Source organism: Chiloscyllium plagiosum, chromosome 16, assembly GCF_004010195.1.
Source record: "Chiloscyllium plagiosum isolate BGI_BamShark_2017 chromosome 16, ASM401019v2, whole genome shotgun sequence".
In the NCBI taxonomy this organism is placed as follows: domain Eukaryota; kingdom Metazoa; phylum Chordata; class Chondrichthyes; order Orectolobiformes; family Hemiscylliidae; genus Chiloscyllium; species Chiloscyllium plagiosum.
The window spans coordinates 66,795,020-66,810,824 of record NC_057725.1 but is presented as its reverse complement, the minus strand read 5'-3'; the positions used below and the strand labels follow the sequence as shown (position 1 = coordinate 66,810,824).

Here is a 15,805-nt window from a genome sequence, read left to right as displayed (position 1 = left end):
CCCCTTTTTTTTAATCAAACAGCAGAAGAAGGATTTTTGCTTTACCAGTTTCTGCAGAGTGCAGAGATCCTATCCCCAGGACTGTAGGTATCCCCATTCCAAGTACAGGGACATTCACTGAGATGTACACACATGCCCTTATTGGAAATGTCATCAAAAACAGTCCCTGTAGAAAATATAGCAGTGAGTAACTACTATGATGGAAGAATTAATTGCCATGGAATTGTTGGTCAGATAGGCAGATCAGAGGCAAGTCGAATTCAATCCAGGAAAATGAAGTAGTGCTCTTGGGGAGGGCGAACAAGAGATTACACTATGAATGGTTAACACTCTGGGAAGTATTGCAAAGGTACTTTTATGTGCATATCCACAAATTCCTGAAGTAACAGGCATGCAGATTAGATAGCAAATCAGATATTTGACTTTAGTGGCTGAGACACAGGATATAAGAGCACAGAAGTTATGCTGAAACTACATAAAATGCTCGTGCAACATTATTTGGAGTACTGCATGCATTTGTGGTAACCACTTATTGGAAGGATGGAATTGTACTCGAGAGGGTGCAGGAAAGATTTCCCAAGATGTTCCCTAGGCTGGAGGGTCTGAGCTATGAGGAAAAATTGGATAGGCTGATGTTGTTTTCCTTGGAGCAGCAAAGATTGAGAGGTGATTTGATATAGATGTATAAGATCATGGATAGAAAAAGTAGGGTGGCTGGGAAGGCACTTTTTCCAATAGTAAAGGGGCCAATAACCAGGGGACTTAGATTAGGAAGAGGCAGAAATCTAAGAGAAGTTTTGAACAGAAACTCTCACCACATTTAAGCAGCATTTAGCTAGTCATTCCTCTGGCATAGCTCCAGAGTTATGGGCCAGGAGTTGGAAAATGGGATTAGTGTCATTAGATCTTTGTTAACCGGTGCAGACACTATAAGCCAAATAGCCTCTGTCTGTACTGCAAACATCTATGAGACTATGAACTCTTCATATCTACACATCTCCATTCCAAGCAAATTATTCTCCCAGTGTCGAGAGTGTGTTGCTGGAAAAGCACAGCAGGTCAGGCAGCATCTGAGGAGAAGGAGAATTGATGTTTCGGGCATAAGCTTTTCATCTGGAATTATCCAGTCTCAAAGAAGCATATCTTTTTCAGTTTGCAGGAAAATAGCAGTGATTGTCCTATTACTTACAATAACATAGATATGTTAGGTGTCAAAATTTCAGACTGCTTTATGATGCAAAAAGCAATGTATTTGATGAGCTCAATTAGAAGAAACTTATTAATTCAAAGAGTGAAAAATATGTGGTTCTCAGGAAGCAGTTGAAGCGTTAGTACAGATGTACTGACAAGAAACCAAATAAGCAAATGAGGGAGAAGCAATGCTTGATCACAATAGTAGATTTGGATGAGAAAGAAAAATGGGAGAAGGCTCTGGTGGACTATAATGATTGGCATGAACATGTTGGGCTGAATGGTACTTTTCTGCATTCTATAGACGTATTTGTAATTTCAGTATCTTGTGCAGTAAATATGAATCAGCTTTCTAATTTAAAAAAACATTCTATCCCTTTGCCACAGAAAATAAAGAACTCTTAACAGAAGCAGTAACATTATAACATTCTGAAGAAGAATCTACTGGACTCAAAATCGAACTTTCTTTCTTTCTCGAAAGATACTGCCAAGTTTGTTGTATTTCTCCAACATTTATTTCATCAGTCTTTAGTTTTTGTTGAACAGAATCCAGTGGACTAGTGACCCCAAAACTCTACCAAATATTCTGGGGACATGGTTCCAAATTCCACCACTGCAGATGCCAAAATTTGAACTCATTAAAAGCTTGTCTAATGGTGACCATATAATCATTGTTAATCATAAGAAGACTAATCAGATTCGTGAATGTTCTTTAAGGAAGGAAATCTGCCATCCTTAGATGGTCTGGCCTTAGTATGACTCCAGCCCACAGCAACGTGGCTGACTTGTAACTACCGTCTTCACAAATCGGGATGATAAATGCTTGTTTATTCCATGTCCCACAATGAAAATATTAATTTCAACGTTAACTGCAATATAAGATAATTAAAATCAAACTTACTGCACCACCAATGCCATTCAATGATTATCTGAGGATAAATATAACTTTTTCCTGATATAACTGATAACTTTTTCCTGCAATTTAGATTGTTTTCCTGACTCTTATCACTGAAATATCAGCAGAACTGAGGAATTCCTCTCCAATATGGGCAAATGAGAATTTTGCTCTACCTCTAACAGAGCAGAAGCTTTTCTACAGAAATTTCCAGCCAAGCATTAAATTGTGAAGGTTATTCAAGATTAAATCAGATCCAAATAAGTTTAATCAAAGATCCCACCCCAAATATTCACTTTGACATTTCTTTTCCAGGTACTGATGAATCCATAGTACTATTCCATAAATTAGTTTTGATTTGGAATTCCAATATTTGCAGCTTTCTTCTTTACTTTATCTTAGAACTTTTCAAACTTTGCTTATGATTTGAGGAAGTCAGTTTACCTTCTGGGCAGAAACATCCATATGTGCCATGACTATCGCAGGTAGAGCGCAAGTTTGAACATGTAGAAAAGCAGGGACATCCACTCTCCAAGTACACTTGGTTCGTTGGGCATTTACGCGGAGCTAAAATTAAAAGAGGACTGTCACAATCCTGTCAAATAAAATATATTATGTGTACAGAAAATTCTGGAATATATTTAGCATGTATTACTAGAGCTCAAAAGCCCTTCAGACCATTTTCAAGCTACAAATCAATACCACAGTTCTTCAAGTCACTGACAGAATTTAGAATTAGTCTCTTTGAATATTTATAACAAAATATCAAGGGTATTATCCTTACAATAAACTACGATAATTTTTTTTTATTTAGAACACAAATGGAATAAAGAGACAGATATCAAAATTGTAGTGTAGTGTACCAAACAGTGAGAACTATACTAAACAACTTCTATAGAACATACACTTTCAGTCTAAGTGCCAGGTGAAATTTAATACACAGAAGCATGAGCTTATGTATTTTGGCAGAAGAATATGGAAAACTCATATTGTGTTGATGATGCAATTCTAAAGTGTGTGAAAGTGTCAGAGAGACTTTTTGGGCTCATATGTATATAGATACCTGAAGGTGGCGGGTGCTACTGACAGCATTTTTACAAATATGGAATCTTAAACTTTGTAAATTGAGCTATTGTGTAAAAAGCAGTAGTTATTTTGAACATTTAAAAAACTCCAGTTAGGGTCCAACTATGGTAGCACTGGTCACAATTTAGGAACTACATAACGGTCCTTTAGAAGATGCAGAGGAGATTTACTGAAATGGTTCCAGTGATGAGAGATTATAGCTAGGTTAGGTCAGAAAACTGGGGTTGCTCACCTTGGAGCTAAAGGGATTGAGGTTAAAATTTGATAGAGGTGTATGTTAGGTTTGAATAAGGTAGTCAAATAAAAGCTGTTTTCATTAGCTAGTGAAACAAAGATTTTGGATTTGAGATTTTGGACAAGAGATGCAGAGAGATGTGAGGCAGGCCTTATTTACACAATGGTAATTATCTGCAACATGCTGCTAATGAGGGTGGAGAAAGCAGAAAAGATTAAAAAATTTCAAAAGGAAACTGGATGTGCATTTGTGGAAAATAATCTTGTTGGGTTATGGGTTTAGAAAGGAGAATGATAATGATTGGATTGCTCTGTAGAGAGCTGAGACTGACTCCACAGATCAAACAGCCTCCTTCTGTATAATCATGTCTTTATAGGCTGAATTTAATGGCCACAGCTGTGGCTCCATCTAGCCCCAGAAAAATAGCAGCATCCCCATCGTGGCCATTTCCAGGAGCCCCAAAGAGATCAATGTCTATTTGGCAATCTGTTGCTTTCCCTTGGGTTTCCCTGGCTTTCAAAACAAAGATCATGCTGGCAAGTAATTAAGGGGCTGACAGCTCCTTAGTGCCACTCAGACTCATGATCACTGCTGGACCACATCTGACTGGACCATTAATGGAAGATCATTATGAAGCAAAGCAGGAGGTAGGCAGTACTCATTGGCACTCATATGCCCAAGGGAGAGTATGGAGAATAATGTGGAGAGCAGTGGGAACCCTTACAGCACGTGAAGGCTTACACTGGTGGGCTTCTTCTTAGGTTATACCATGTAAGCTTTGGAAGGGCCCCTGGCAAGATTTTAGTAATGCCATGCATTCAGACCTTGTGTGGACTAGCTGCCGGGAAGATTCGCAGACATCTTTAACCTCTCCTTGCTCTGATCTGAAGTCCTCACCTGTTTTTCGGCCACCAGCATCTAGTGCCAAAGAAAAATTATGCAGCTTGTCTCAATGACTATCACCCAGTAGCTCTGACTTCTATACTTTTGAAGTGCTTCAAGAAGTTAGACATGACTCATATCAACTCCAAATTGCCTTCATACTTTGCAATTCGCCTACCGGCGAAACCGGTCCACAGCAGATGACATCTCCCTGGCCCTACATCATCCCTGGAACATGTGGATCACAAGGATACCTACATCAGGCTCCTACTTATTGACTACAGAACTATCTTCAACACCATAATTTAGTTGTAGGTGAGCACTTTGGAGAGGGTGACCATAACTCAGTTGTGTTTAGTTTAGTGACGGAAAGGGATAGGTACATGCCACAGGTCAAGAGTTACCGGTGGGGCAAGGGCAATTATAATGTAATTTGGCAGGAATTAGGATGCATAGAATGGGGTGGGAAAATGCAGGGGATGCAGACAATAGAAATGTGGAGCTGGTTTAAGGAATAGATATTGCGTTCCTTGATAGATATGTCCCTGTCAGGCAGGGAGGAAGCGATAAAGTAAGGGAACCATGGTTTACTACAGAAATTGCATCTCTTATTAAGCAGAAGGAGGAGGCTTATGTCTTGGTGAGGCAAGATGGTTCAGATGAGGCAATGGGGAGTTACAGATCAGCTAGGCAGGATTTAAATAGCGAGTTAAGAAGAGCAAAGAGAGGATACGAGCAGTCTTTAGCAAATAGAATAAAGGAGAACCCTAAAGTTTTCTGTAGATATATGAAGAATAAGAGGATCACTAAGGTAGGAATAGGGCCAGTCAAAGATAGAAGTGGGAAGTTGAAGGTGGACCCTGTGGAGATCAGAGAGGTGGTAAATGAACATTTCTTATCGGTTTTCACTCAGGAAAAGGAGAATATTGTAGAGGAGAAGAATAAGGTACAAGATATTAGACTAGAAAGGATCGAGGTTAGTTACGAACAGGTATTATCAATTCTAGAAGGAGTGAAAGTAGACAAATCCCCTGGGCCAGATGGGATCTATCCGAGGATTCTCTGGGAAGCTAGGGAGGAGATAGCAGAGACTTTGGTTTTGATATTTGAGTCATCATTGTCTACAAGTTTAGTACCAGAGGACTGGAGGATTGAAAATGTTGTGCCCTTGTTCAAGGAGAGATGACCCAGGTAATTATATACCAGTGATCCTTACTTCTGTTGTAGGAAAGGTTTTGGAAAGGATTATAAGAGATGAGATTTATAATCATCTAGCAAGCAACAATTTGATTTCAGATAGTCACCATGATTTTGTCAAGGGCAGGTCGTGTCTCACAAACCTCATTGAGTTTTTTGAGAAGGTGACCAAGCATGTCGATGAAGGTAGGACAGTTGACGTGATATACATAGACTTCAGTAAAGCCTTTGATAAGGTTCAATATGGTAGGCTGTTGGAGAAAATGCAGAGGCATGGGATTGAGGGTAACTTGGCAGTTTGGATTAGAAACTGGCTTTCTGAAAGAAAGTAGCGAGTGGTGGTCGATGGAAAATATTCAGCCTGGAGTCCAGTTACTAGTGGTGTGGCACAAGGATCTGTTTTGAGACCACTACTGTTTGTCATTTTTATAAATGACTTAGACACAGGCAAAGGTGGATTGATTAGTAAATTTGCAGATAACACTAAAGTCGGTGGAGTAGTGGACAGTTTAGAAGAATGTTACAGATTGCAGGGGGACTTAGATAAGCTGCAGGATTGGGCTGAGAGGTGGCAAATGGAGTTCAATGCAGCTAAATGTGAGGTGATGCACTTTGGGAAGAATAACAGGAAGGCAGAGTACTGGGTCAATGGAAAGATTCTTGGTAGTGTGGATGTGCAGAAGGATCTTGGAATCCATGTACATAGATCCCTGAGAGTTGCCACCCAGGTTGATAGTGCTGTTAAGAAGGCATTCAGTGTGTTAGGTTTCATTGGTAGAGGGATTACATTCCGGAGCCGCAATATTATGCTGCAACTATACAAAACATTAGTGCGACCACACTTGGAATATTTGTATACAGTTCTGGTCGCCATATTTCGGGAAGGATGTGGAAGCATTGGAAAAGGTGCAGAGGAGATTTACAAGGATGTTGCCTGGTCTGGAGGGAATGTCTTATGACGAAAGGCTGAGAGACGTGGATCTATTCTCATTGCAAAGAAGAAGGCTAAAAGAGGATTTGATAGAGACATACAAGATGATCAGAGAATTAGATAGGGTAGACAGTGAAAGTGTTTTTCCTAGGATGATGACGTCAGCTTGTACGAGGGGGCATAACTACAAATTGAGGGGTGATAGATTTAAGACAAATGTCAGAGGCAGGTTCTTTACTCAGAGAGTGATAAGGGCGTGGAATGCCTTACCAATGTAGTTAACTCAGCCACATTAGGGAGTTTAAACAAACCTTGGATGAGCACATAGACAATGATTGGATAGTGTAGGGAGACGAGCTGAGAATAGTTGACGGGTTGGCACAACATCGAGGGCAAAAGGGCCTTTTCAGCACTGTATTGTTCTATGTTCTAAACTCTGAGACCTAGGACTTGGCTCCCCCTCTCTGTAACTGGATCCTTGACTTGCTGACCCATTGACTGCAATCAGTAAGAATATGTGACAACATCTCCTCCACCATAACCGTCAACATCAGTGTCCCGCAAGGATGTGTACTCAGCCCTGTACTATATTCCTTAAATGCTCATGACTGTGGTGGCCAAATTCCACCCCAACTTCATTGACAAGGTTTGCTGACTATGCCACCACCAAAGGTTGGATCTCAAACAACTATGAGGTAGAGTACAGGAAAGAGATTGAGTGCTTAGCAGCATGGTGTAAAGACAACAATCTCTTTACCAATGTCAACAAAAAGGAGCTGGTCATTGACTTCAGGAAGTGGAGTGGAAGGCAATGGTGTTGAGGTAGAGATGCTCAGAAGTGTCAAGTTCCTGGGAATGATGATCAACAACAATCTGCTGATCCACCCATGCCGACCTAAGAGTCAAGAAAGCACAACAATGTTTCTGCATCATCAGGAGCCAAAGTAAATTTGGCAGGTCCACAAGGACTTGTACCAATTTTTATAGATGCACCATAGAAAGAATCCTATCTAGATGCATCACAGTGTGATATGGCAACTGCTCTTCCAAAGACCACAAGAAACTACGGAGAGTTATGAATATAGCCCAGTCCATCACACAAACCAGCCTTCCATCCACTGACTCCATCCATACTTCCTATTGCCTTCCAAAAGCAACCGACATAATCAAAGACCCATCTCAACTTGGTCATACTCTCTTCCATCCTCTTCTGTCAGGCAGAACATATAAAAGTTTGAATACATATACAAATAGATTCAAGAGCAGTTTCCTCCCACTGCTATCAGACTTTTGAACGGACCTCTCAAATTCTGATCTCTCTCGCTGCACCTTTGCTGCGCCTTTAACACTGTATTCTGCATGCTGTTCTGCTATTTTGATGCACATTATATGGTTTGATCTGCCTGTATAGCACACAATACAACACTTTTCACTGTGTCTCAATATATGTGACAACAATAAAATCAATCAACGAAATGAATAATTGGCTAATCTAGTTCTGATTGTGTTGATCAAAAAAGCATCGATTTGGACACCTCCCACTTCCTCTTGTTTTAAATATTGTAAACAAGGCCATTAATGTCTTTATTAGGCAGGGCTATTGTTAGCTGTGCTGTTAATGGCAAAATGAAATATGTGTTTTATTTAGCAGGGGGTCAGGTAGTGGAGAGAGAAAAACATGCACCATATCAAGAAAACTGCTAAGATGTACTACTGAAAAGATAACTGAACCTCATTGAGTTTATGTAGCTGCGTATTTGGTGCAAAGTCAACAACAGCTGACTGTTGCTGTGCTGTTAGAACTCAGGCATAAATTCTGGAATAAGTAGGCAGCTAAGTCTTGGACTCAAGGCTCCAGCACCAGGAAACATCCTTCAGATTCATAAGAAGCGAAGTGCCTTTCTTAATTCAGTTCTAAAGATATAGAGGTTTAAAATCTAAATGCAGTACTTGTTTTGTGCAACTGATCAAAATTAGTGCTCAGGTAAAATTGAGGGGTAGTATTAGTTTGGCGAAGCTTGTTTCTTATGAAAAGGAGCAATTGTGTTTATGAGTAAGTAGTAAACTGCACTTGCCAAAAGTCCAGGATACTCTTGACTCAGGAAAGCAGATGGACCCACAAGATTGTGAACAATTGATTATGCAATCTATGACAGAATGGTCTACTAACTGATTTTCTCGTGTACTCTAATTTCTTTGTCCCGATTAATCTTTCAGTTTTATACTGCTGTTCTTTATATTATGTCCAATCATCTGGCCTATTAGTCTTTGTGTAATTATATTCTTTTTCCTAAAATCTGAGGCTTTCTTTAAATAAGTACAGATGGTGGTTCCTCTTCTTAACATCGAATCCTGGACTGGAGGCTGCCACGAGGAGGCAAGTCCTGGATTGGAGGCCTTTGCAGGGAGGTGAATCCTGACTGGAGGCTGCCCAGGGGGATGAGTCCTGGACTTGAGGCCTTTGCAGGGAGGTGAGTCCTGACTGGAAGCTGCCCAGGGAGATGAGTCCTGGACTGGGGGCCTTTGTGGGGAGGTAAGCCCGGACCGGAGGCTGTTGTGGGCAGGCAAGTCCTGGACTGGAGATCACTGCAGGGAGGTGGATCCCAGACTGAAGCCGCAGTGGGGAGGCAAGGCCCTTGTGGACTGGACGTAAGTACTCAAGTTTTGAAGCCTGATGTGATCTAGAGACTTGGCACAGTGCAGTCTAGAGACTAGGTGCTGGTACAGACTTGGGTGGAAAGGACTATAATTTGAGTACTTCTTTTTTCATTTTTTATTCTTATACTGGACTTTTATTTATTATTCTTTCAAGTTTATACCAAATACTTAAATATCTGTATGTAGGCATCTTGTACCTAAGATGGAGGCATAAGCAGCGACACTGTAAATCTTTCACTGCACTCATTCGCATGCATGAGACAATAAGGTTAATTCTAAATTCTCTTTATCATAGGACTGTAATTATTGTGAATATTCTGAATATTACCCTAAGTGGCTCCCATTGCTTCTCTACTGATCTAATCCATAGTCGAGGATCCCAGTTTACTCCAATTAGATTAGCCTTCAAAGGCATAGTTTTGCTTTATAAAATTTAAAATACCCTCTCTACCTTTCAAACAGAATACAAAATTCAATTACATTATGTTCACTACTACCTCGGTACTCATTCATTAATATTAGCACAAGTTCAATATAAGCCATTATCTGGTTGGTTTCATAACGTGCTGCTTTAAGAAACTCCAAAAGCATTCTGTGAATTTCTCATCCAGGCTACCATTTCCAATCTGAATTTGCCAGTTATTTGTAGATTAAAATAACCCACAATTATTGCCATCTCTTTATCACAAGCATCCAAGATTTGCACACTACATCTGTATTGAGGGTCCTATTGGGGGGGGCCTGTAGAAGACACTTCAGAAATCAAAGAGAGGAAAATTATATTCTTGTAACTATGAGCAATTAATAGGAAGTCAATCATTATTTTTTTATTTATGATTACAATTCAGTGGTGTGCACTTCAGTGACTGGGCCTTGAGAAGATGAAACATTCCAGTCCATTTGTAATAGGTATATGCACAATTCTTTAAGGGAGGGAATTCCAAGATTTTGAACCAACAAGGTGAAGGAACAGCAATGCATTTCCAAGTCAGGATGGTAAATAGCTTAGAGAGGAACTTGCAGATAATGGTTTTGTCATGCTATACTTGTCCTTCTGGATGGTAGTGGTCATGAATTTAGAATGTGCTACCTAAGGAGCCTTGATGAATTTCTGCAATGCACCTTATAGGTGGTTCACACCATTACTATTGTGTGATGATGGTGGCTGAAGTAATGGTTGGGAATGTGATGCCAATCAGGTGGCTGCTTTATCTTGGGTGGTGACAAGCTTCCTGAGTATTGTCAGAGCTGCACTCACCAGGCAAGTGGGAAGTATTCCATCACACTGCAGACTTGTGCCCATACGTGGTGGACAGGTTTTGAGGAGTCAAGTGATTTATGCACTGCACTCGTTAATTGCTCTTATAAATCATTAATATTTATATGCTTAGCCCAATTCAGTTTCTGATCAATGGTTACCCCCATGATGTTGATAGTGGGAATTGAATGATGGTAATGTCATTGAGAGTCAAGGAACAATAGTTAGATTCGCTCTTGATGGAGATGGTCATTGCCTGCCACTTGTGTGGCACAAATTTAAATGCCACTTGTCAGGTCAAGTCTGGATATGGTCTAAGGACTTGTCGCATTTGACCATGAACTGCTTCAGTGTCTGACAACTTGTGGACTGTGCTGAATGTGCGCAATCATTAGCGACCATCCCCACTTCTGACCTTGTGATGAAGGAAGGGTCGGTCACTATGAAGCCACTGAAGATAGCAAGGCATAGGACAGTATCCTGATGAACTCCTGCAGAGATATCCTGGAGCTGAGATACCTGACCTTTAATAACCACAGCATCTTCCTTTTGTGCCAGGTATGATTTCAACCATTGAAGAGTCCCCTCCCCACCCTTATGTTAGTTTTGCTAGGAATCCTTGATGCCACACTTGGCCAAATGTGGCCTTGATGTCAAGGGCAGACACTCTCTGGAATTCAAGTCTTTTGTCCATGTTTGAGATTAGGAGCTGAGTGGCAGTGACAGAACCCAGACTGGTTTGTGGATTAGTGAGCAGATAAGCAAGCACTGCCTGGTATTACTGTCAATGATTCCTTCTATCAGGTTATTGATGATTGAGAGCAGACTGGTTGGGTTTGAGTAGACCTGCTTTGTTGTAAAAAAAGTTTCAGGCATAGATTTTTCACCTTGTCAGTTTTTTAACTGTACTAGAACAGCTTGACTGGAGTGATAGCAGATTTTAGAGCACAAGTTATAGAATATTATAGCAAGGAAACAGACTTTTCATTCCAATCACTCCATGCCGAACATAATCCCAAACTAAACTAGTCCCATCTGCCTGCTCCTGGCCCATCTTCCTGCTCCTGGCCCATCTTCCCCCAAAACTTTCCTATTCATGTATTCATCCAAATGTTTTTTAAACGTTATGATTGTACTTGCATCCACCACTTCCTCAGGAAGTTCATTCCACACTCGAACCACTCCCAATGTGAAAAATGTCTTTTTTAAATCTCTCTCCTCCCACCTTAAAATGTGCCCCCAAGTCTTGAAATCCCCCATCTCAGGGAAAAGACAATTACCATTAACTCTTTCTATAAAGTCTTTATTTTATAAACTTCTGTCAGACCACCACTCAACCTCCTATGCTCTATTAAAAAAAGGCCCTACCAAGTTGGTTGTACCAAAATGCATAACCTTGCATTTATCCAGAATGAAGTCCATTTACCATTTTTCAGTCCATTCACCCATTTGATCAAAATTCTTTTGTAATCTTAGAAAACCTTCTTCACCGTCTACCATGCCATCAACTTTGGTGTCATCTGAAAATTTATTAACCAAGCCTTCTATATTCTCATCCAAATCAAATTTTAATGACAAATAAAAGAGGACCCAGATGCAATCTCTGTGGAACACTGCTGGTCACAGGCCTCCATTCTGAAAAGCAATCCTCCACCATTATGCTGTATTTTGCCGTTAAGCTGATTAAGTATTCAATTTGCAAGCACACCCTGAATCCCATGTGCCTAACTTTACTAATTAGTGTACCATGCAGAACCTTGTCCAAGTCTTTACTAAAATCCAAATACACATCGTCTACTGCTCTGCCATCAACAACCTTTTTGGTACTTCCACAAAAAAAACTCAATCAAGTTTGTGAGTCACAATTTCCCTACAAATAACTATGCTGATTATCCCTAATCATTTTTGCCTTTGTAAATGTTCATAAATCCCAACTTTTACAACCATCTCCAACAATTTACCCACAATCAAAGTAAGACTCACGGGTTTATAGTTCCCTGGTTTCTCCTTACAACCCTTCTTAAAACAAAGATACAACATTAGCCACCTCGCCCGTAGTTATAGATGATGAAAATATTTCTGCAAGGGATCTCGTAATTTCCTCCCTTACTTCCCACAACTTTCTGGGTTACATTAGATGAGGTCCTGGAGACTTATCCACATTGAGTACAATTGTCTTTGAGTATCCAGTGACTTCAAATTGGCTGAATACTGATATCAATGACGATGGGAACCTTTGGAGAGGACGGAGATAGATTAGCATTCACCACTGCTGACTACAGAATGCTGCAAATACTTCAGCCTTTTTGTTTGCACTGATCTGGGCTCTTCCATCATTGAGGACAGGGATATTTGTGGAGCTTCTTTCCTCCAGTGAATTAACTGTACATCATCATTCACAACTGGAAGCAGCAGGACTGCAGAGCTTAGATTTGATCCACTGGTTGTAGAATTGCTCAACTCTGACAATAAATTTATGCTTATGGTGTTTGGTATCCAAAAAACTGTATTGTAGCTTTACCAGGCTGACACTTCATCTTTAGAGATGTCTGGTGCATGTCCTGCTTAATTCTTTATTGAACCACGGTTTATCCTCTGGCTTGATGACCATAGAGTGGTGATTTGCTGGGCCATAAGTTACAAATTATGTTCGAGTATAAGTTTGCTGTGCCCACTGTACCCCATGATGTCCTGTTGCTAGATCAGCATGAAATCTATCTCATTTAGCATAGGGGTTACACCCACAGAACACAATGGATAATATCCTCAAAGAGAAGATGGAACTTTGTCTCCATAACAACTGTATGTTGGTCACTCTTACCGGTACCAGAGAGATGGATCTGCTGCAGGAATATTAATAAGGATGAGGTTAAATATGTTTTTTCCCTCTAGTTGATTCCCTCACAACCGGAGACAGATCCAGCCTAGCAGATATGACCTTGAATTACCTATCAGCAGTCAATGGGAGGAACTCTATGTAACTATCAGTATTTAATGTGAAACAGGTGAGCACTGACATACAATCAATTGTTGGAAGTAATATTCATCATAACTGACAACTGGCTCCACATGTTTCAATGGCAGAATGGTAAGAATGTAAAAAAAATGTTATTGATAATACAAATGAGATCAATAATCTTAAGATGTTTAATGATGTCAAGGACACATTTCTGACTTTGGCAACAGCTTGAATATCAACGCAGCATTGAGAAAATACATAAATGTTGAAAATTATTCTCCAAACTTACGACACAATCGTTCATGTCTCCAGTTTCTGACAGGTTGCAATAACCTTGAACACTCCCTTGCATATTCAGAGAAAGTATCACAAGCACAGTTGGCATCATATTTCTTGGAGCACTTTGACAGGTCCTGTTGACAGCTTTTAATATAGCCTGATCTTGGCACAGTGCATTCTGGTGCAACTTTATCCATCAGGGAAGCACAAAAATCTTGCTAAAAATGAAAACAAAAGAATTATTTATTGCAACATCAGTTTTTTTTAATCTCTAAGTTAATGTTGTGAGAACATATACTTATTTCACAGATAGACCAAATTATTTTCCAGTTAATGTATCCGGTGCTTGGCCTACTCTCAATTCAGTCTTTGCAATATGGAAAATAAGAGAAAACACAGTGAGTTCATTTTCAGTTCATTTGTTCTCTCTCTTTATTCATCTAATTGCACTTGCCTCATCTACTCTCATACTTTGAAGGTTAAAAAAGTTAGTGACAGTGAAAATAGCAGCTTAGCATGGATGTAGTAACTATCGTACAAATAATTGAATACACACCAGCAGTAGGCCATTTGGATTCTTGAGCCTGACCCAATTTTCAATAAGATCATCACTGATCCATTTGTATGGATTCTACCAAGATGAATAACATTCATTGTCCTTGCCTAACTTGAATCGAACTACTTCCACCTTAAAAATCCCCCAAACAAATTTCCCACATCTGTTTTCTAAAATTTTGTACTCTCCCACAACTAAAAACCTCTTTTCCATATTACCTTGTCAAGGCTATTCATGTTCTTATACACTTCAATCAAGTTACCCCTCACTTTTCTAAACTCCAATACAAACCAAACAAGTGAAACCTGTCCAGTCTTTGCCAAGAAATCTATTCATTCCAGCTATCAATCTAGAAAACCCCCTCTGAATCATTTCCAACACGTTTCCATTCTTCCTTAAATAAGGTAACTAAAACTGCACATAATATTCAAGGTGGCAAATCATCAATATCCTGTGGAATTGAAGTATTAAATCATTACTTTTACGTTAAATTATTTTCATAATAAAGGACAGCAATCCATTAGTCTTCTTAATTACTTGCTGCACCTGCATACTAACTTTGGGCAATTCATGCACTTGGACCTTGAAAGTTGGTAGTCATTCACGGGTTTAATAATGGGGCTTTCTTTCTCCCCTCAAAGGATCAATACAGTGTTGAATTCTCCTCCCCAGAAGGTAGTGGAGGCTGGGTCTTTACAATTCTTCAAGGCGGAGTAAAATGGATTTTTGACAGCCAAGGAGTGAAGGTTTATGAGTGCAGACAGGACAGCAGAGCTGAAGCCACAAACAGACTAGCCGTGATTCTAATAAGCATGGATAGGCTTGACAAACCAGAAGCATAGTCTTGCTCCTATGTTCCTATCGGTTTGCTCCTTTCTATATTAATACAATCTACCAGGGGCACATAGCCAATCCCGTTACAGTCTTAAATCTACCAGTAAAATTTTCATTGCTTATTTACCTCTCCTTATATCACTAAAGTGATTTGATCTGCACTACTAAGGCTACTTCCATATTCCTGAAGAAGGGCTAATGCCCGAAACGTCGATTCTCCTGTTCCCTAGATGCTGCCTGATCTGCTGCGTTTTTCCAGCAACACATTTCCATCTACTTCCATATTATACATCTCTTCACTGTCTTAACTGGTTACAGCGTATTATTTGTAGTTTCCAGTTTTGACCATAGTTTAATCATGCCTCATTACTGGCTACTACATCACCTCACAGGATCACTATGGTGTGGAAGCAGGTCACTCAGTTCATCAAGTCCACATCAAAGCTCTGAAAAGGATCCCACCCAGACCCACTTTATTCCTGTAACCCTTCATTTCCCATGGCTAATCCACGTAGCCTCCACATCCCTGGATACAATGGGCAATTTAGCACTGCCAATCCACCTAACCTGCACGTCTTTGGACTGTGGAAGGAAACTGGAGCATCCAGAAGAAACCCATGCCAAGGTGGGAAGAATGTGCAAACTCCACACAGACAGTGCCTTTGAGTGGAATCAAACCGAGGTTCCTGGACCTGTGAAGCAACAATGAAAACCGCTGAGCCACTGTGCTCCTCAGCATTATCATCCTCCATGTTGCTCCTAAAATTAAACTTCTTCCTTACGCTTCATACAAATTTTTACGTAATACATCCTAACAAGCTTGCTGTTTTATTCACTCATTTCT

At 40.1% G+C, this 15,805-nt stretch overlaps 1 protein-coding gene across 1 annotated transcript in view; it reads right to left on the bottom strand.

The window, feature by feature from the left end:
* Positions 1 to 15,805, bottom strand: part of LOC122558123 (mucin-6-like) — a 122,945-nt gene that overhangs the window by 76,512 nt on the left and 30,628 nt on the right. The window contains exons 7-9 of the mRNA XM_043706441.1: positions 13,582 to 13,789; positions 2,531 to 2,653; positions 46 to 166 (exon numbers count right to left, since the gene is read on the bottom strand). Of these exons, the coding sequence (XP_043562376.1) occupies positions 46 to 166; positions 2,531 to 2,653; positions 13,582 to 13,789 (452 nt within the window). The remainder of the gene's footprint in view (positions 1 to 45; positions 167 to 2,530; positions 2,654 to 13,581; positions 13,790 to 15,805) is intronic.